At 38.6% G+C, this 20,563-nt stretch overlaps 1 protein-coding gene across 1 annotated transcript in view; it reads right to left on the bottom strand.

Annotated features, from left to right (window-relative positions):
* Positions 1–4,544: 4,544 nt before the first annotated feature.
* The window catches only part of KLF12 (Kruppel-like factor 12), a 371,693-nt gene continuing 355,674 nt past the window's right edge, over positions 4,545–20,563 (bottom strand). Inside the window, exon 8 of the mRNA XM_004680096.2 lies at positions 4,545–5,785. Coding sequence (XP_004680153.1) covers positions 5,604–5,785 — 182 coding nt within the window. The 3' untranslated portion in view covers positions 4,545–5,603. The remainder of the gene's footprint in view (positions 5,786–20,563) is intronic.

Genomic DNA, 20,563 nt, shown 5'->3' with positions numbered 1-20,563 from the left:
ATAACCCTCGGTGATTTGCTCTGAGTAAATTGTCTTTTGTCAGCTGAACAAAACTTTTAAGACACACACAGTGCTTCATAATATGGGGTGAATCACAGTGACAATTCTACTTCAAAATTATAATCGCCATACTCCATATATACACTAAGGGCAACCTTAATGTTCGGACTTACGTTATTACATTTTTGTAAGGGTAACTAAATTAGAAATGTTAAAATAAACAATATAAGGTATATTTAAGAGACACAAAAAATTTTAGTGGTTGTGTGAATGATGTAATTTACCATGTGCATATTTAATATGTGTATGTGTCTGTGTATGTTTCCCAAATGTAGAGGAAAAACCCAGTCTGGTGAAGAATTATTGCTGTGTAAAATTACAGGAATATCTCATTGGTCATAATATTTATTGACAGGCACTTTCAGCTTTTAATTCATTTCTGAAAATGGGCATTAGCTTATTGTTATTGCCAGTACAGATCATTTAACATGTGCTCAAATCCATAGCACTTAATCTTGTCAACATGCTGTCACATCTAAAAGTATTCCCTCTGGAATTAAAAAGAATCAACACCTGTATAATTTTATAACCAACTTCATTGAGGAGGAAGGTAACAATTGCTAGATGCTTTTCTGGGGCACAAGCAAAACCCTATACACTGTCTTCCTCTTTTCAGGCAAAAACCCTTTTGAGTCTGGAAACAGTTGTCTTCACCTTAAAAGACTTCATTGTGTTTTAAACCATCCTGGCTAAACTGAGACAAGCAGCCACTCCATTGTGTCCGAGCACATGAGTTGGGAACAGAGTTCCCGCGGCAATATCACACTCATGGTAAGATATACAAGGCATATCCAAACAAAGTTTTTTTTTTAATTTTATTGTGATGAAAACTAGAAGCTCTTTTCCCCAACCAACATACTTCATCAAACTATTTACAACCTCTGTAAAACTGTGAGTCTGAAAATACTTTTTCTACTATGACATATGTAACGAATACAGGAAAATATCTCCACTCTTTTTTTTTTTTTAAGATGCAGTATCCTATTTCATTTTCTTATGAAAACCTGAATTTCTATTGCAACTGCACAGTATTTAGCATATTTAAAGTTTCAATGGGTATGGGTTGCTAAACAGACATTACTCTATAATGAAACTGTGAAAATATAGCATTTGTAATTTTTATGTACACTTCTCAACTATAAAATGCAGGCAAAGTCATATATAGCATTATAAGCTGATTCCCTAATAAGGTAAATAACTTACATTTCTAAACAGCATGGATTATTACAAATTCACTCTTTTAAAAAAGTTCTTTGTTGACATCTATTAGCCCACTGGCTGCTGCATATACATGTGTGTATACAGGTGTGCATGGTTTAGGGGTGCCTAGACAAGTAAGTGGAAGGCAGTATGGGGATAAGTAGAAATGTAACATGGAAGACATGACTTACTAAACCCCTTTTCTAAACAAAAAAACCAAATCAAATCCAAAGATCATTTAATGAGATATACTACCTCAGAAAGACTGAAGAAAGAGATTTGGTCAATGAAGTTGTAGAATACATTTACCTATGAAATTTACAGGCATTAGCAAAGAGAAAAATCTGAGGTTGGATTATGGACTATGAGTATTAAGGCTTTCTGGGCCTATGATGATTCAGAAGTTATCTCATGTTCAATCTCTCATATGAAGACCACAACTCAACGTATCAAGGATGCTGGTATTCTGAGCACTGCTTAAATTCTATCAATGCTGACTATAAATGTTAAGACACATTTATAGTAACTTCAAGGCTACATTTCTAAGCAGTCATAATAACATAACAAAGGCGTAACACATTTGAAGGCCTCACCTCACCGCTTTATTCAATTGCAGCTTTGGTAAGTATAATCAATGAAGTACAGAAAAAGGAATACTGCATCTTTATCCATATACATGTTATCATTCTAATGAACTGATTTCAAAGTGCAGAATTCTATTTATGTTTAAAACACAAGTGGCAATTTGAAGTTAAAAAAGCTGTATAAAAATGGACGCAATCTTCATATAACCTATTTCAAATTTTAACCATAATGAAAATGGCCTAATCATCTAGAACTGGAATTTGTAAACACTGTAGCATTTTGTAAGTCTTCCCCCTGACCATCTTCTTCCTATTTTCCACCTCAACTTTAAAGTGAATGAAAAGTGCTTTTTTTTTTTTTTAAGGTGGCTGATGTTACTGTTATTCAACTGCTTTTGAAAATAAATGTCCTATAGTGTTTTGTAAAAGTAATGTCAGGCAGTAGTAGTACAGTCTTCCTGGCAAAGTCATTTGGAATTTCAGCCTAAATGCCTTAATAGAACTTAAGACAAGTTACAGCAGGCTTCTGAGAATTCACACTTGATTGACAGGATGGGGTTGGAGCTGGATTGAGAAGCGTGAATTTTTTTCCAAATGACTTAAGAATATGAGGAGGGGACCTACTAGAGCCTAGCAAATTTTCACTTAAAGTCACCTTCCTTGAGTCCAATCTCTACCATGTAAAGAGGGTCAGGCCGACTGCAGCTTTTCTGCCTTTCTAGCGCCCAGCCACCAATCAAACCGCTTCAAGTTGCCAACTGAAGTCTGCTTCCAGTTAGCAGACCACTGACAAGACCATTTGATTCTGTCCTGTTCTGTTGCTCATCATCCACTGTGCTTTTTCAAGAGGCTAGAATGGACATCAGATGAAATGCCTGAAGATATTTCTATTTAAAATCCAATTCTGTCTTTCCAAAACCACTTTCCTTTTCATGGGGAAACACTTGCAGAGAATGCACCAAGGAGAATTTACTACTCCAGACCAGCCCCAAATAAGTTTCAGTCCTGGAGCTACATCAGTCACTCATTCACTTCTTGTGCTTGGATCCCACCTTAGAAATATCAGTATGTCAAAATGGGGCAATGGTGTAACATTGACAGTGTTAGCAGGTAGTCTACTGTCTCAGTCTGGTTTCCCCATTCGAGGAGTGAGGAGAAAAGCCCACTTCCCTGAATCGTGCCTATGTTATTAGAGAGCAGCAGCTGCTTTCATTCTGTGCTAAATTTAAGTCAAGCTGTCACTCAGGAAGCTCCACTTCCTGACAACCATTTCTGGAACCTGAAAACCATTCCTACCTGTAACACTTTCAAGACCTCTCGCTGCAAAGAAAAGGACTGGCCCTTCTTCTGAAAGCAGAAGAACGAAATCAGGTCTACACTTCAGCTGAGTGACTCACCCAATGGCTGGCAGCTAGGCTCCAGGGCAACAGAGGGTGTCACGCTGCATCCCTGCTCTGTGTTCTTTGCCACTGATTAGTAACCAATGCTGGCATACATTAAGAAGCCTTTTTTCTATTTTGAATGTCACAGGCAATGAGAAGCAGGAGTTGCATACAGTACAGATAGAAAACTTTCCAGTTGGTAAAAAACCGAGTGCTTGGTGGGTAGTAAGTAGATTATGTCAAAGAAGCTATTTATCAATAGAACTGCAGCCCTTGTTGGAGGGAAATTGCCTGATGAATTTTTCAGACCTGGCAGAAAATGTAGAGCACATATTTTTGAAGACAGAATTTGACCTGAAAATCATTATGCTGTTGCTCGAACATTTAAAAAATGTCTTTTAATACCATCCAACACAAATCGTCCTTGTTTCAGTGTTTATAGCTCTTTCTTGCTTCATCAGAATAAGATTATCTGAATTAGAAGACAATCCTAAAAAGGATAATTCTGTAACCGGAAATTATTTCAGAATGTTCAAGCATTTAAAAATGAGCTAGTAATATCGTGAGGTTAATTTGTGCAATTCCCCAAATCAAGTGTTTGTAATTAAAATATATTGCAAAGGTCTATGCTGGCAACCTTTTCTATCTAAGCTATAAAAAATCTTAACAACAACAACAACAATAATAACAAAAACCTCGCTAAGCCTCTCCGCCACGTAAAGCTGAAAAAAACAGCTTGTAGTGGGGGAAAATATGTTAATTTTACTGAGAGAATGCTTGTTGGTGATGTATTGCTTTTTTTTAACCTTAGACTTTGCTAGTTACAAAAGAGGCTCATAATTTCAGGGTGCTGACGAGACTATCATTTCCTCTCACCCTCAGCACAAGAAGAGTGGGCTCAACACCCCCACGGATGCCAATGCAGAACCACTGGGTCTGGGTACGGTTCAGAAAAGGACATCTGGTAGAAGAACTTGCTGGAGAGTCACTTACCCTGGGCTCTCCAAGTGAGACTAGCACCATGTCAGCTTTTCCTCAGGGAGCGTTCCCTTCTCACTGACTCGGTTCCAAGGAGAACTGACCCATTAACCTAAGAGTTAATTCCCTGCTATGCCTCCCTGGCCTTTCTCATCACCAAATAACTGTTTTCAAACAAGAAAAGGGGAGCATAATCTTTAATTGTGGTACTCAACCAAGCAGGACAACAAACAGCAGAAAGATTACCTCAGTGCTGTAAATGTAACCAAGACATCTAGAATGCTGGGGTGTTTTTTACAATCCCTTTAGTAAGCATGAAAATTGGTAACGTGAGTCCTCAGTGAAGTTATTGTAGGAAAGTCCTTTTATTCATTATTGCTTTTCTCCTCAAGAGGCGCATTATTTCCATCTCTGCTTTGTCTGATTTTTCATGTTCACTGACTTTGCCTGGGCAGCCCCACCTCTTACCTTGGTGCCAGTGTGTCTAAGAAAGTTTTTTTCCCCCCCGATTCCTTGTAATCAAATACTAGGGGCAGGAAGAGATGATGCCTAGGTGACAGAACACTGCAATTTGAAATGAGGCAGTAGTTTTTTAGACAGGCTCTTCCTATTCAACTACAGAACAGCTCTGTGCCAGTCCGTGCCAGGGAAGACACCAGGACTAGACTCCGACTGAAATGTTGCTGCCCCTCTGCGCGAACAGATGAACAAAACAGAATCAAAACAAAACAAAAACAATCAACGACAAACAAATGAAAGATTCAATGTTGGTTTTCTTCGGGGCATGGCAAAATGACAAGTTGCGGGTGATAGCTAGTCGCCGCCATCACTATCGCAAAGGGCTGCCTGAGTCCCCTTTATTTTCAGGTAATGGAACCTCTCCAACAGCTGCTTCTTCTCTACTTTCATGCTGCTTGCTGGTAACAGATTGGATGTGTGTTCTATCTTACTCTGATAGTAACTACCATTTTTTGTAAAAAGGGGTGAAAGGGTGGGATGATGGGAGAATAATCCAAATTTAAAAGGTCTTGTTCTAGCCATCAATTTGTGGTAGATGACCTTTAAAGTATCAATAACAAAACGTCTGACAGCTCAGAAAATGTACAAGCTACAAACATCTTTAAATGGCAGAGTACACAGCATGGAAAACAATGCCTGTCTCTCCAGCATTTGTGTCACGGATCTCCCAGGCCAGCGTGAAGACGTTTCTCGTGGAGTCGTGATGGGGGTTACCTTCAGACCAAAAGGAGAAGTGTTACTTCTTTTTCCTGCTCTGGTTTCAGACATCGTGGGATGGTGATGCCCTTTTGCGTTAACACTGTGATTGGGATTCAGCCCTGCTGAATTGGGTGCCGCTAAGAGATCCAGCTCTTATGCTCAGCTGGACACGCAGCATTCTTCACACTAGCATATGCCTCCGGCGGTGCAGTGCCAAGTGATCTGAGCGGGAAAAGCTGCGGTCACAGTCCGCGCACTTGAATGGCTTCACTCCCGTGTGTTTGCGGTAATGCCTTGTCAGTTCATCCGAACGAGCGAACTTCCAGGTGCAGCCTTCCCAGGTACACTTGTAGGGCTTCTCTCCTGGAAGAGACAAAGACACACCTTGGTGTTCCACTGCTTACCCATAATAACCAAGCCAGGACTACAGTTCGGGAAACTGTTGTTCTCAGAGGGTTTTCGGTTTGGCAATCTTTTCTCAGGACACATTATCATTCTGCCAGCAGGAGGGGGTCAGACAGGTGGGGGTTTCGATTCTGTCTCTCCTGCTGTGACATCTGACAAGTTAACACTTGCATCCACAATTATGGGTTTGCTGTTTCTAGGCAAAGTGGCAGAAGGCATTTTGGGTATCATCATCACTGTTAGACTAAAAGGGCACTTCACAGATTTATCTTGGTTCATTGGAATCCTCTGAAAGCACTCTAAAGGAAAATTCATTATATTCTGCTTTAATAACTCCACACCCTTCCTCCCCCCCCCTCAATGTTTATCATATAGATGACCTAGACCCTTCTAGGGCACAAAATCCATTTGTCACTGAGAATATACACTACAAGGGGAAGTATCATGTTGTCCCCCCCAAATTAGTATGCATACACACTGTTTATAAACACCCACATTTTTGCTTATCCGTTGGGAAAGAATCCTAGATATCTTAATACTGTAATATTTAAATGTTGTCAGTGATCAAGAATTAGGGCAAGCCCTGAGGAAGCATTGAGAGGGTCCGAGTGTTGAAATTCATGATTAAAAAAAAAAAAAACCATCACAAGTATGTAATCTGACCAGGTTTCTCAGTCAACTTGTAAGAACAGTAAAATATGCAAAGGCTTTGCTGGGAAAAGATACAGTAGCCATTGTCCACATGAGCTCCCAGGGGCAGCGGGACAATAGTTGACCTAGGTGTGCTTTTTCCTGGCTTTCATTCAGAGTGGAAGCCCTGTCCCCATGCAACCCCACAAAACTCCTCTCTCTTCTCTCCTTCCATCCAGTGCTCAACTGCATGCTTCATGGTCACACATGGACTCCAGTGAAAAGGCTTATAACAAAGAAGGGAGCTACTTACTGGCCCTTATGTCTACAGCTGCAAATCTAACCCACTGTAGAGATGAGAAAACTGAGGCACAATGTATACACTAGCTTGACCAAGGCTGCTGAAAAAGATGTGATTGGCTCTAAGTTCAACAATTTTCACTACGCTGCAGTGGAATGGATAATTCTTTCCCCACGTAAACTTTGTCTCATCCTCAAAGTTACTCAAACACACATACACACACACACACACACACACACACGTTGAAACTAATAAGCTCTGTGAAAGTACAAGTAATGCCTACACAGGAAAACTAAACCAAACTCAGCCCAACATTTACATTCAACTTTACATAAACACTGTTTCTGTGAGTTCTTTTAGGATCAAGTGGTCCTTTCAGAAGTAGAGTGAATAGTACACACTAGTTAAATCTAGAAATATTGATGCACTAATTGTGGCCCACAGAAAATTCCAGGTTACTCTGAAAGGGTTCCATTCAACCAGAAGCTTAATGACTGAATTAAGTCACAACCTCAACTTCTGACTCATCCTGTCTATGAAGACAAAAGTCTACATTTGCAGATGTCTACTGACCAGAGATAACCAAATATGTTAAGAACAAATAGCAAATTCCCAACTTAAAAGCTTACATCTAGATAGCATAGTAATGGCAAATCTTGACATGCTTTTCTTTATGTCATCCTTACGTTTCTGAAATTTACATCATGAGCATGGGTTCTAATAAGCTGAGCTAGATATAAATCATGTATTCAAAAATACATACACCCTTGGGGTACTGCGCTCAGTTATCTGACTGCAACTCACAGGCACTTCTTCAATATCTTTTGTGTTATGATGGAACCAGCTACCAAGAGTGTAAGGCCTGAGGAGGGAGGAATAAATGAATGTCTTCAAGGAGGAAAACATTTCTCTTTTATGTGGTAGGAGGATGTGTACCTCTGTCTTGCTAAGAAAGACTGAGATTAGAATCACTGCTAGAATATTCACTTTGCCATTCCAGACAGAGGAAGAAGCAGCAACACCAGAACCAAGATGGACATGGAATTGAACAGGATCAAAGAGAAAGAGATGTCCTCTCCGACTGGTATGGTCCATAGTCACAGGATAGGTGACTGACAACTGGTTATACTTCATGATGAATAAGGGATTGGCCTCACAACTTATCTATGATGGTCTCTAGGAACAAGAAAATACTGGCTGAAATATGATGTGGATGAGAGAAAAAAAGAGGTGAGTGCTGAGTTATCTCAAACTGACGAATGACCAGAATATTACAGCAAACTTGACTGCTTAACTCATAATACTGAAGAGTGTGAAAAGATGGAGGGAAAAGTATGGCATCAGATGAATGCCATGTCAGAAGGGTAGCACTGGCTGGCATGGTTTACCACTGAGACAGTTAATTGTCACAAATGTTCTCTAGATTTCTTCACTCAGCCAAGTCAGCACTTAATATTCTCTGATAACCGTCACACTTTGACTTTCATGTTGGCTGTCTAATAATGGTATCTGTAGTCTTTATATTTGAAAATCTATAACTGGGCAGTGAACGATGACTCGCAGGGCACAGTAAGTCTATGACCTGGTTTTTATGCAACATGTCAGCTAAGAATGGTTTTTATATTTTTAAACATTTAGAAGAAAAACCAACAGAGAAGTATTTCATGGTGTGTGAAAATTACATGAAATTCAAATGTTAGTGTCCATAAATTAGTTTTTATTAGCACACAGCCCTATTTATTTATGTATTATTTATGGCTGCTTTCCAGTAATGGCAGAATTGAGAGCTAGAACAGGCCTGCAATGCCTAAAATATTTATTATTGGACCCTTCACTGAAAATTTGCTGACCCTTGATTTAAGAGGCAGGCATCTCTGCTTTTTGTAGGCTTCCTGATTAGAACTGCGGTATATAAGACATATTGTTGTTTGGGATAAGGCGGTGAATTGACTATGGAATAATCACTTATTTTCAACTTAGATTCCTCAATTAAAACTCTAGATGTCCTCTCAGTGATAAGCTAGGTTGTTTTGTGGCAATACTATAAGTTGAATATTTTGGACAAAAGGAAGTGATTCTCTGAAAAGAATTTGTCATTTGATTTTACATATCAAACCACAATGAGGCTCTAGGAGAAGACCCACATCAAAAATACCAGAAACAGTAAGTATTGTGATGGGTAGAGAAAAAGGATGTAGGTGGTTTCTACTACTATAAAAAGCAATATGTTTCTCAAAATAGTAATAAAAATTTTTCCAGATCACCCAAAATTCAACTCCTTAGTATTTATGAATTTGGAATACATACACTCCTATGTTCACTGTGGAACTTGGCTTACAACAGCCAAGTTATGGAAACAGCCTAAGTGCCCGATAACAGATGAGGGGGTTAAGAAGACATGGTACAGATATACAGTGGAATAGTACTCCGTTACGATAAGATGAAATCCTACCATTTGTTTTCACATAGATAGATCTTGAGGATATTATACTAAGTGAAATCAGCCAGTGAGGAAAGACAAATACCATATGATTTTACTCGTGTAATACAGAGAAAATAAACATATGACCCAAATAAAACAAAAACAAACTTTGTAACTGTAAGATGAATAGGTGATTATCAGAGTAGAAAGTGGAACCAAGGGTACTCTTGGGGTAAAGGACAGAACCGAACATTGAATGGTGAATTCAGTGTAGCATACACAGGTAGATTTTCAAGATGTACCTAGAAAACATATATATACACACACTCACACACACACATATATATATATATATATATATATAAATAAAATATATATATTAAATGTTATAATGCAATATTAGTTAAAAAAATATACACATATAACAAAACAAAGCAATGACAACAAACAAAGTTGGAGCTCAGATGCTTCATTTGTCTTCAAACTGGTTATTTCACTATTTTAAAGGCAGGGTGTGGGGCCAGAAAGGAAGTGCCAACTGATCATGAGGCTTTCTGTGAATCCACAGAAAGCTGACTCTAGTTAATACACTGTTACTTTTTGAAAGCTGCTGAAGGAGTAAATCTTTCTCATCCCAAGAATAAAAAAAACCCTGAAACTATGTGTGGTGGTAGATGTTAAATACACTAGTTAGAATGATCATTTATGACATACAAATACAGAGTCATTACATTGCACACCCCAAACAAATGTTATATTACATTTTTGCAAAAAGACAAGGAAAAAGGCCTAAGATATTCTAGAGGTGGATATGTCTGTAATAATGAATGAAACGAATGAAAACTGAATATAAAGTTATTAGGGCATAAGTGATTAATGAAGGCATATAATATAGAATATAAACCTCTTTGGGGAGTGGAGGGAGGGTGGAAGTATATCAGAAAATAGCAAATATCTGGGTAAAGAATTCTTGAAATTTTTCTTACAAAAATACAAACTTTTTTAATATCCAAAAAAACTTGATGCACAGCATTCTTTCCCTCCACTGCCTCATTCATTAAATTGGAATCTGGGTAATCTTTCCATGTTTAAAAGAATAAAACAAGACCTTCAAATCTGTCTTCAAAATCAGAGGCTGAGATGGGCGTGGCGGGTGAGAGAGGCCAGGAGAGCTGGCTTATGCCTCCTGCTCAAGAGATACCCACATTTCAATTATATCTGCCCTTCCGGGGGTGGGGTGGGGGGAAACAAAAGAAAAAACAAAAAAGCAAGTGCTCTTTGTACTCGTCAGGTTTTAGAAAGGGATTAAAGAACAATTTTAGTGGCCACTGCATTGTGTTAAATGGTGCATTCTATTTTATGTTTGTACTTTCAAGCAATTCAAAGCGTACAATCTTACAAACAAAGACAACAGAAAGAAACTTCATGATGTGAGTAAAAATTAATTGAAAGGATCAGTTTGTAAGACTTACAGTGGTATGCACAGGTAAGTGAGCCCAGAAAGGACCCACTGAAGAGAAGACAGAATTCTTTTTCCATTCTTTCTTTTCCTTAGAGTCTTGTTAGAAAATAGAAAGCTAAATTTAATACGAAAAAGCAGGGGCAGCATAGGAGGTAAATTTTCTATGGAAATCTTATGGAAAGAGTTGGTTGGCCTGGACGATAAAAGGAGTCAGTACTTTCCCCTCCCCCCAATGCAGAGCGTGCTCGTACCAGGCTGGATGGTGGGGATAGTAAACATGATTTCCAATAATTTCTTCAGGTACAGTGAATTGTCCTTAAACTCATTTGAATTACACTTCAGCAAATGTATTATTCAAAAGTGTTTTCCGTGGAAATAAGCTAAAAATGAAAACAGCATGCCACTTTCTTTCTTTTTTCTAACCCACAAATATACTCAGAATTCTTACTGGCAACATCTTTGAAAATGTTTTTAGTATTTCTGAGAATAATTAGAAGTTCTGACTTTACCATCAGATCATCTTTTGATTTTTGTTTCTTATATAAGCCCCGTGAAATTATGCAATTATAGAAACTTGTATCACTGGTGTCTTTATTAATAAGTCTCATTGATTCTTTTCTTTAAGACAAACTGGTCATGTATAAAAAAAAAAAAATCAAAGGACGCCAGCTGATTGGAGGGTAGTTTAAAGCATGTCAAACTTGGGATCTGTTCATTAACTTCTTGATATTTAAGTCAAAGTTTCTATGTCACATGACAGATGCTTAAGCCACTTTTACCGTTTGTAATTAAAAGGAATAAAACCTGACCATTTTCCAACAGTTTTTCTCCCTTCAGTTCCTTCAAGACCCTAAATTATCAAAGTTTCTGCAAAAGGAAAATATTACTAATAGAAGATTATCTAAGTTTTAAAGTGAAATGGTTTAAAGGGGAAAAGAACTTATCACAAAGGGGGCCATTTAATTTTCATTCTTAATTTTTTTAGATTTCTGCATTTGGGCTTGAAGTTAAATATACTTTCACATCCAAAGTAAGTGTGTGTGTGTGTGTGTGTGTATTCACACATGCATGTGTGTGTGTGTGTGTGTGTGTGTGTGTGTGTGTGGTGAACGACATTAACTAGACAGGATTCTAATTAAATGTCCTGGAAAAATGAAAATTCACATAAGGTTTTCTTCTTTTCTTGAGAAAGTCAACAAACTGATTTATTATGAGAAGCACAGTCTTTCAACTTTAGTTAAAGAAAAGGATTAAGAGTCACTAAATGCATTTCTATGACATTTACCCAGCAGAAGGCATAATAAAGTCTAAAGAAAACACCAGGTATTGAATAGATTCCCAAAACCCAAAGAACAAAAAAATAACTTTTGCAGGTACCTCTCATTTCACCATCTGAAATGCTGAAAGGTAAATGTGTACTGAGACAAAAGACAGGTGCTCTTTCATATTAAAATGACAGGTGAGCAGTACACACAAGAGGAATGTGCAGTCTGAAAGAGCTTGGGTCAAACAAAACCCCCATGTGCTCACTTCAGCTCCTCTCTATTATTTTCTCAAGCAACTGAAAAGGAACACTTTTTGCAACAGGAAACATAGGCATTTTCTTCGGTTCAGAAGTGCATTTCTGAAATGTGTCCCTGTTTAACTTTTACAAAGTTTCGAGGCCCCAGACACTGACAAATGAGCTTCATTACACTCACGGCTCAACATATTTGCTGTGACAATCTGCTTCACTTGAGGAATGGTATTTGCATATGAGGGGAAAAAAATACAGAATCAAGATTCCTATCTTGTCTTCTGGTTTCTGTTCCATTAAGTTCATTAAAGTTCACAGATTTTTCAATCTATACGGAAATTAGGTATTTTTTTTTAAATGAAGGAACAGAAACTTAGAGCTGAGATTACAGGCCCCTGACCTGTCCAGAGGCAGAACAGACTGTTTCCTTCTTGGTGGTGTAAAAATGGAATAAATAAGAGCAGACTTTGAAATCAGGCATGATGAGATGCCATCAAGTGCAGGCTCAGCTACTGATCTGTAATGAGATCTCAGGCTGAGGAGTTAGCGTGCTGAAACGCTCTTCCCATTTGTAACATGGGGACACCGGTGTGGCTTAGAAACACATACCTGATAAGAGACTGGTGTCAATAAAAGATATTTAATTTTATTTATTTTCTTTATTGAGGAGGCATTGGTTTACAACACTGTGTATACTGTAGGAGAGGACAGTTAACTTGATAGTGATGCAATTCCACTGTTTTCTGTTTTTTGCTAAGAAGTGTGGATCACATAAAGCTAAATATAGACTACTCTTCGGAAAACAAACAAACAAACAAAAAAAACAAAAACAAACACACACTAAGTTTTCATTCCACCGGATGCCAATCCTGACCCTAACTTCTCTAATATTTCAAGTATAACACTACTTCACAGGTCAGGCAGACCAATGTGGTCTAAATTTGTTGGATTCATTTGGTCTGGTCCATTCAATCAAAGAATTATCAATATTCCATTGAGTTGTCTGCACTAAATAAAAGGAATCTTTTTCAAGTCAGTCTGTTCTTGATTTCTTGAGCAATTACATAATGGACATCTCTGATAAAAATGCTTGCTACAGCACATAGCACTTTCCATGTGTGCTCTTTGCCCTAAGAGCTTCGTGGATCTGACAGCTTCCTAGCGAAGTCCATGCAGTAATCAACCCCACTTTACCCGTGTACTACGACATGAAGGTGGGAACTGAAGCCTGGGGTCTGACACCAAAGTTTGTCCTCGTAACCATCACTCTTTCTCTCAACACTTCACTGCTCTAGCAGACTGCGTCATCTGGTCATACCTGGTCAAGGCGACTGAGACATGAACACTCACAGGCACACAATGTGGGAACCTGTAACTCTTCCAGCCTTCCACATCTAGAAATCAAATACAAGTGAACTAACACACCCCCTAATAAACACGTCTAATACTGAAAACAAGCAGCTTGAAGCCCAAAGATAACCCTTTATTTGGTGGCTCCGAGTTTATATTTTTCTGTAACGACATACTTGTTTTCTAGTTTCTGCTTACTTTTCTCAATTTCTTGTGCAGAGACTGCCTTCTTTACCTGTCACATAAATGTTTAACAAGCTTTTGATGTTGCTCTCTTTGACTCTCTAAGCTGCTACCACAGCTTCTGAGATAAAGATTCCTCATTACCCCTCAGCCTTGATCCTCAGCATTATAATCACGGAGGGGGTTGGGACATTGCCATTTGCTGGTCCAAAAGCTACCTTAACATGACCAAAACTTGATTCACATCTACCACCTAGACAAGACCTGTTCCTCTTCCTGTTTTGCTATCTGTAAAAAAGGCAATCCCAGCTACTCCAGGTATCAAGTCATAAATCTCTCCAGTTGGAGAGATTTCTTGGATGCTTTCCTATCTGTTATTCTCTACCTGCCCCAACCTGATTATCACATCTGCCAGTTCTGCCTTCCAAATACCTGTGCAGTATCCTGTCTATTTACTCCCATCGTAATGGTCTGTCTTTTTGAGGTTCACAACAGGTTTTGCCAACACAAACTAGTAGTTTTGATTTCCAGTTTTGTGTCCTGCTTCCTCTAACTTACTGTCTACACTGGACTGAAGGAAAACATTCTCCAAGACTGACCCTGGCCCCCCTGTGTTAAAACTCTCTTTGCACCCCTTGTGTTTCAGACTCTGGCAGTGTGGTGCCAAGGATGGTGCTGAGCTCCCCTCGCCAGTGCATCCCCAGGGGCTAACTCCAGAGCTCTGTGCTAGTAGATGCTTGCTGATTCAGTGAATGAAATGACAGGTTCAAATATTTCAGTCTTTAAGAATGTAGGTCACAATAAGAGTCATTTCTTTTGTGTCTACTGTTTCCATTCTATAATCTTCTCTGTTTTAATGAATTTGAATGTATTTTTTTGAAAGAGAAAATAAATGTGGCAGGCTTGATTTAGAACTAGTGCCATTTAAAGGCTTATCCTGCAAACAATTTATGTCCTTTCAAACTTTTCAAATTCGTAACACATGTGCCTGAACTTTCCACTTTGCTGCTCAAAGGAACATTAATTAATCTTTAAAAAATTATATCTATCATTCTTTTTGCTTTAAGTTATGGAGATTTTTATTGAAGTAACTTAAGCATTAAAAATCAATGTTAGTTTATATAGTCTTCAATGGTGAATGTATTTTTTATAAAGCCATAATTTCTAATTTTAATACGTTCACATAAACCATAGACTTGTACCACTTATATCTGACTCTGTCACTCAGGAGAAGATGCCCAATGATCAAGTTATAAGGCAGGGCATAGGGAGGACAAATCTGTGACGACTGAGGCCCCTTCTTCCTTACCACACACTGGGTGGCTTCATGGATAGAGTAAAGCCCAAGGCAAAGGAAGGTGAGTGGGAGCAGGGTCATAAGCTCATGTAGCGCTTTTAGCATTCCACTGTCACAACTGTTTGTGTGCTAACAAACAGAATTAAGAAACAAAACCATGTAAATTGTTAATAGGGATAATAATCAGTGGATTATTTTAGAAGTCCTAACTTTTCTAAAGAGGTAGAAAAGCTTTTCTTGATTTAATAAGGCAGCACATTAAATACCAGATGAATCAAATACGTACAGCACTGGCATCTGCATCCAGTTGCCTGTAAATCTTAGTTCCCATGTTTTAAGCAGTAGCCCCATGGCAGGTTAATGTAACTCCCTCTCCATAAAGGAAAACCTTGTGACACCTTCGCAGCAATGATGCGGAGTTTTCCTTTTCAGAGGCAGCGTTTCAGTTCCCATAGTGGTGATGTTCCCCAGCGCCCAGCAGTCAGGACCAGCTACCCCTCCAGTGCCACTGTAGCAACTTGCATGACGCTCTCACCGCTCGCCTGGCACGCTTCACGCAGTAGGTATTTGCAGGCGTGGCTGTCTTCCCACCAGATCCTGAATTCCTGGCTGCCCTCATCTTTATACTGAGCCCAGGACTCTTCAGAGAGCTGCCGCCAAGCAGCCTCTCAAGAGCTGCCTATTTAATTGTAATTATTAATGCTCTGGTCCTTGTCTTCTCATGGCTTTCTAACAAAGGCAAATTTCAGTAGACCGGGGAGAAAAACCAGTTCCCATTAGTGGAAAGTCTTAAAAACAGACCATGGAAGGCTCTGGCTGTCTTATAATTTCCAAGTACCACAACGACTAGCTCTAACCAGGTTGGCAGTGCTGGCGAGACACGCACAGGAGTGTGGCTGCCAGGCTACCAGCAAACTTGCCTGATACCAACGCCCAGTGCTAAGGGAGCAGAGCTTGAATCCCGGCTGCACTGCTTCCCCAGCGCATCAGCACTGTGGATGAGTGCTCTGACCTCTCACACCTTGCCAGAGATTCTGCACGCAGCTGACATCTATACAGTAGAGGGGAGCTGAGCACTGAGCCTGGCACCTGGCACCTCTCAGGAAAAGTCACCCTCTCCCACCTGTGGTCCCCAAGACAACTCAGTCCTGCTCCTGGGCATACACCCTTCATCTTCAAAGTGTCCCTCTGCCCAACATTTCTCTCATACCATCTCTTCTAGCCATCTACCTGTTGCAAAAGGGAAATATTCAGTATTTTAGCTGCCAAGGGAGGTGAAGGTCAGCACGCTTAACAGTTCAGGGCATGGAGGCAGTTTTGGAAAATAAAGAGGAGTCGACCAACTAAGGTCAGGAAGTGCCCAGAAAGGCTATTTCTGGTGCAGAGGAAGCCATGGAAACAGGTACAACTGTAAATTCAGCTACTTGTAAGGATGAGGGATGAAGTGAAGATAGGAAGAGGGTCAGTCAACGAGGCTTACCACCACAAGAGAGGAAAGCGCCTGCATGCCCAATTTAGAAGGGCGCCCCCTGTTCCTCGGCCATCACTGAGGGCTCCCATTATTCAGATTGCCATTTTGTTTGTCTCTGTATTCAGGCTTTTGTGTGACTACTCACATGAGTCTTCAGCAGTACATGTAAGGACTGCCTCTTTTTCAAGAAAGAAGATCTCTCTAGTGTCAAGACGTGGAAAATGCTCAATAACACTTGTTTTATTGAATTTGTTAAATGGGTCTGTTCAAATGGAAGACTGTTTTACTAAGTATTTCAAATGTTTCTTAAGAACCTGATTTAACTATCATTTTATTAAAACGATGACAAAGGGCTTATTAACTAGAGTAATTTAGCTTTACTTCAACTCTTTTGGAATTACATTAATTTTAAATTGTAGAGTCTGCCGTAAAGAGGTTATGTCTTACAGCTTATTATGATAAGCATATATTACATTATCCAAACTCTTTTGCCTTGAAGCTACTGCTAACAGTAACAGCATGGAACTGTATTCATATCCATACAAATATAATTTTAGTTCAACAAGGAGTTACTGAGTCCCTACAATGTGTTAGTCATTGTATCTCCTAAGGAGATAAGTATCCTACCCCCTTCAATAACTCTGCAACAACTAGCAATATTTATTTTAATGTAAAAAAAAAAATCAAAACCCTCAAAACCCCCAAACTACTAAATACACATCAAGTTAAGAAATTTGTTAAAATTTACTAACTAGGTAGAGCTAAAGAAAGACTCAAACTTTGTCTCCTAGCTTTCAATTTGGTGCTATTACTATCAATTTCCCAATTCCCAGCAGTCACAAATGTAGCCCCTACTTGTGAGCTGTTTAGCTAGGACTTGAAAACTGCTGACGGGGAAAGGAATTTTCCCTGAAAAATGTCAGTTTGCTCTTAGGTGATTAATTATTTTGGCATCATTAAATTCTGTGCTTTTTCCAACAATGGGCCTAGACAAAGGATCTGAAATGGAGCTGCATATGAAATGAATGAATGAATGAATGAATGAATGAATGAATGGTGTGAAATTACACTATTCCTCGGAACTAAGACTTAGCAACTGCAAACTTTGTGAACAAAAGGCCACAAAGCCCATACTTTTCTTGGTTGGAATATCATCAAAGCAGTTCAGAATCTCATCCAGCAAAATAAGATGCCAAATTTGCAAGAAATATAGGACTAGAATGAAAAGTGATGAGGTAAATAGAAAAGTAAAAATTATGGAATCTGTAAACATTTAGGATCTTTTTTTGTATGTATTTTAAATGCACGATAAGTTGATATGTTTAATTATAATGCTGTATACTTGAAGCCTGTATATTACAAAACAGTGTTGCTTCAATAAAAAAAAAAATCATTATATGATTTTCATTCTAGCACAGGAGGTTAACTACAAGCGGTACATTCAAGAAAAGAGCTCAATATATTGTTTCTTCGCACAAAGGCAGAGAAGGCCATATTTTTGAAACTTTGTAATAAAAATTGATTAGTCTTTTTAAAGCATCCATATGAAATATCTTCCTTGATATGCAAAATTCAGATAAGAATTATTTCTGAGAAACCCAGAGAAAGAAGAAACATGGCTGTTTTACACTTACTAATTTGTAAAATTTAGGCATACAGTTTTGATATGAGTTAAATATATATATTAGATAAGATTGGCTAAATGAGCCTTAGGGATTTATAAGATACCAAGTTGTAAAAATTTCCAGATTCATGTGAAATTGAATATTTTTATATGCCAAAATTACTTTTAAATATCTGATTTTAAATCTATCTTTATCTTTTCTTGTTTCTTGTTAATTTGTAAAGTTGTACACAACACTGACAACCACATCGTAACAGACACACCGCTAGGGGGTTCTGTTTCAGTGGTCTTTCAGACCCTCTTCGATTACACCCCAACACCTGGTTATAGTGCACCATCTAGTGGCTGTATGAATTACTAACATCGAGTGTTGTACTACATTTTAGAAATTACTATGCCATATATTTTTAGGAAATCCTGATAATTCTGTACAGGGTTATTTTCTTATTACATTCAAGTTGAAATCACTTAATAAGCAATACAATTCTTGAAAGGAGAGAAATTTAAAATATATAGTTATATATCTATAGGACAAATTTAAATGAAATGAATTTAATTCATTAGCTTAAATGAATTAAAAGCACTTCACACAGCTTCATGCAATTTAGGCTAGGAATTAGGACAATGTACTTCAAGTACGGGATGCTGAGATGTTATTTTTTTCTCTTCTAACATGCCTTAAATGATTTATCACAGGCAAGAGTTGTTTAAAACAGTAAAATTATTATGCTCTAAACTGCACAGTCATTAAAGTGTACATAATTATTTTTAAATAGGGAAGGCACCCTTCAGTGTTTCCATTTTTGCTCAAAACTCCTTGTGAACATTCAGAAAATGCTCCTATTTCACACTTCTAGAAAATGTGTGTCATTTACTGTATAATTCCGAAGTAAACAGATCATGTACTAACACAAGAGATCAAGTGCTAAAGGTAAAATGACATGACCTTCTCAAAGAAAGTTTCTCACTGCTTCTTGCTCACCTCTCATAGCGTGTGTAGTTCTCATAAGTCATCTGTTATAATCCCAAACTCCACATTAGTTATTACTGGTGACACACAAATAACTTACTCAATATGCCTGAGGCAAAGGGAAGGTTAAAAAGATATTTATTCAAAACCAACGCAAGACAACCGGAATCCTTACAGAACTAAGGATTTCATTCCACACACTAAGTTATGAAATATTTGCATATAATTATAAAACAGACTACTAAGGGCTCGCTTTGAATCCATGGCAGCAAGTTAATCAAATTTCGTCTGTTCTTATAAGTACAGCATTTGTGTGGATAGTGTAGGATATGATGCCACGCACAGAACTAAACATCTCTTTGCTAAGCGGAGGAATGGATTTGGCATATTTTGGTTTGTAGCCCAAACCAAAAGAAGTCACGAGGATTTTTTTTTTTTAATGGAGCTGTTAGATCAAGAAATGTTGGACCTGCTGGAATAGGACAATTAAGTGGATTATTAGCTATTGGTTCATGAATTTAGACCCACTTCGGTGGAAATCTCTAGGATTGCATCTTAGGGCTTTTCCTTGAAGTTGTCCTACATTCAGTTCCTGGCAAACATGAAGAAACTGAAGCTGACATATTAACAAGGTGGGTAGGGACACGTTTTGAAGTCATTTTCATTTACTAGAATGTGACCAAATGAATACAATGCATAGAGAATTGTTATTTCTTACATTTAAAAATGTATGTGTGACCCTTCTAACAATGATTCTGTCCTGTATCTGGGATTAGAGATTGTCCAGTCTGTGGCCAACCACTCCCACTGCCACCCAGGGAGCCAGGAAATGGAGCAGGTCCCACTATAAATACAAGGTGCATGTGTATGTTTGAAAGAAATCGGGCACAGATGGATGAGACCCAGTTGTTAGCATTTTAAACTTAAATAACCTAACAGAGACTGCAATACACTTACCATTATTGTTGCTTCTATTAAGAGAAGTCCACTAGTAAGACCTGTTTTCTCCATCTGGGGTGTGAAGACTGTCAGTGACAGAGTGGCAAGTTGGAATATATACAGAAAGGGGTGGCTGAGAGAATTGAGAACGTCTCATTTGGTGAAAGTAAGATGCCAGAGCTCGGAGGAGAAGCAGGGCCAGAAAGTGACAACTGAGAGCCAGACAACACCCTGAGAGGCAGCAGACACTGCAAGGGATGAGGACTCTGCCAGTTAGTCTGGCGGAAGAATGAACGCTGTCACTGGAAGTTTTAGGAGCGAGGGAGAGGCAGTCCTGGAGTCAGGCTGGAACACAGAAGGGATGACGCTGCCACCACCAGTCTTTGTGTGGTCAAGGGAAAGCAAAGAAGTTATTAAAAGCAACACAAGACAACCTGCTCCTGATGGAACTCTTGACTTCATTTTGAACAGGGAGTTACGACACCCTGCGTATAATTTGTAAATGTGCAGGAAACTACAGCATGGTGACTTGTTCCTTGTGCTAGACGACACGAAGGAATTCCCCTAATTA

The sequence above is a fragment of the Condylura cristata genome, unplaced genomic scaffold, assembly GCF_000260355.1.
Source record: "Condylura cristata isolate star-nosed mole 26May11 unplaced genomic scaffold, ConCri1.0 scaffold00010, whole genome shotgun sequence".
Taxonomy (NCBI): Eukaryota; Metazoa; Chordata; class Mammalia; order Eulipotyphla; family Talpidae; genus Condylura; species Condylura cristata.
Note: the sequence above shows the minus strand (reverse complement) of the source record. Positions and strands in the feature narration are given on the sequence as shown.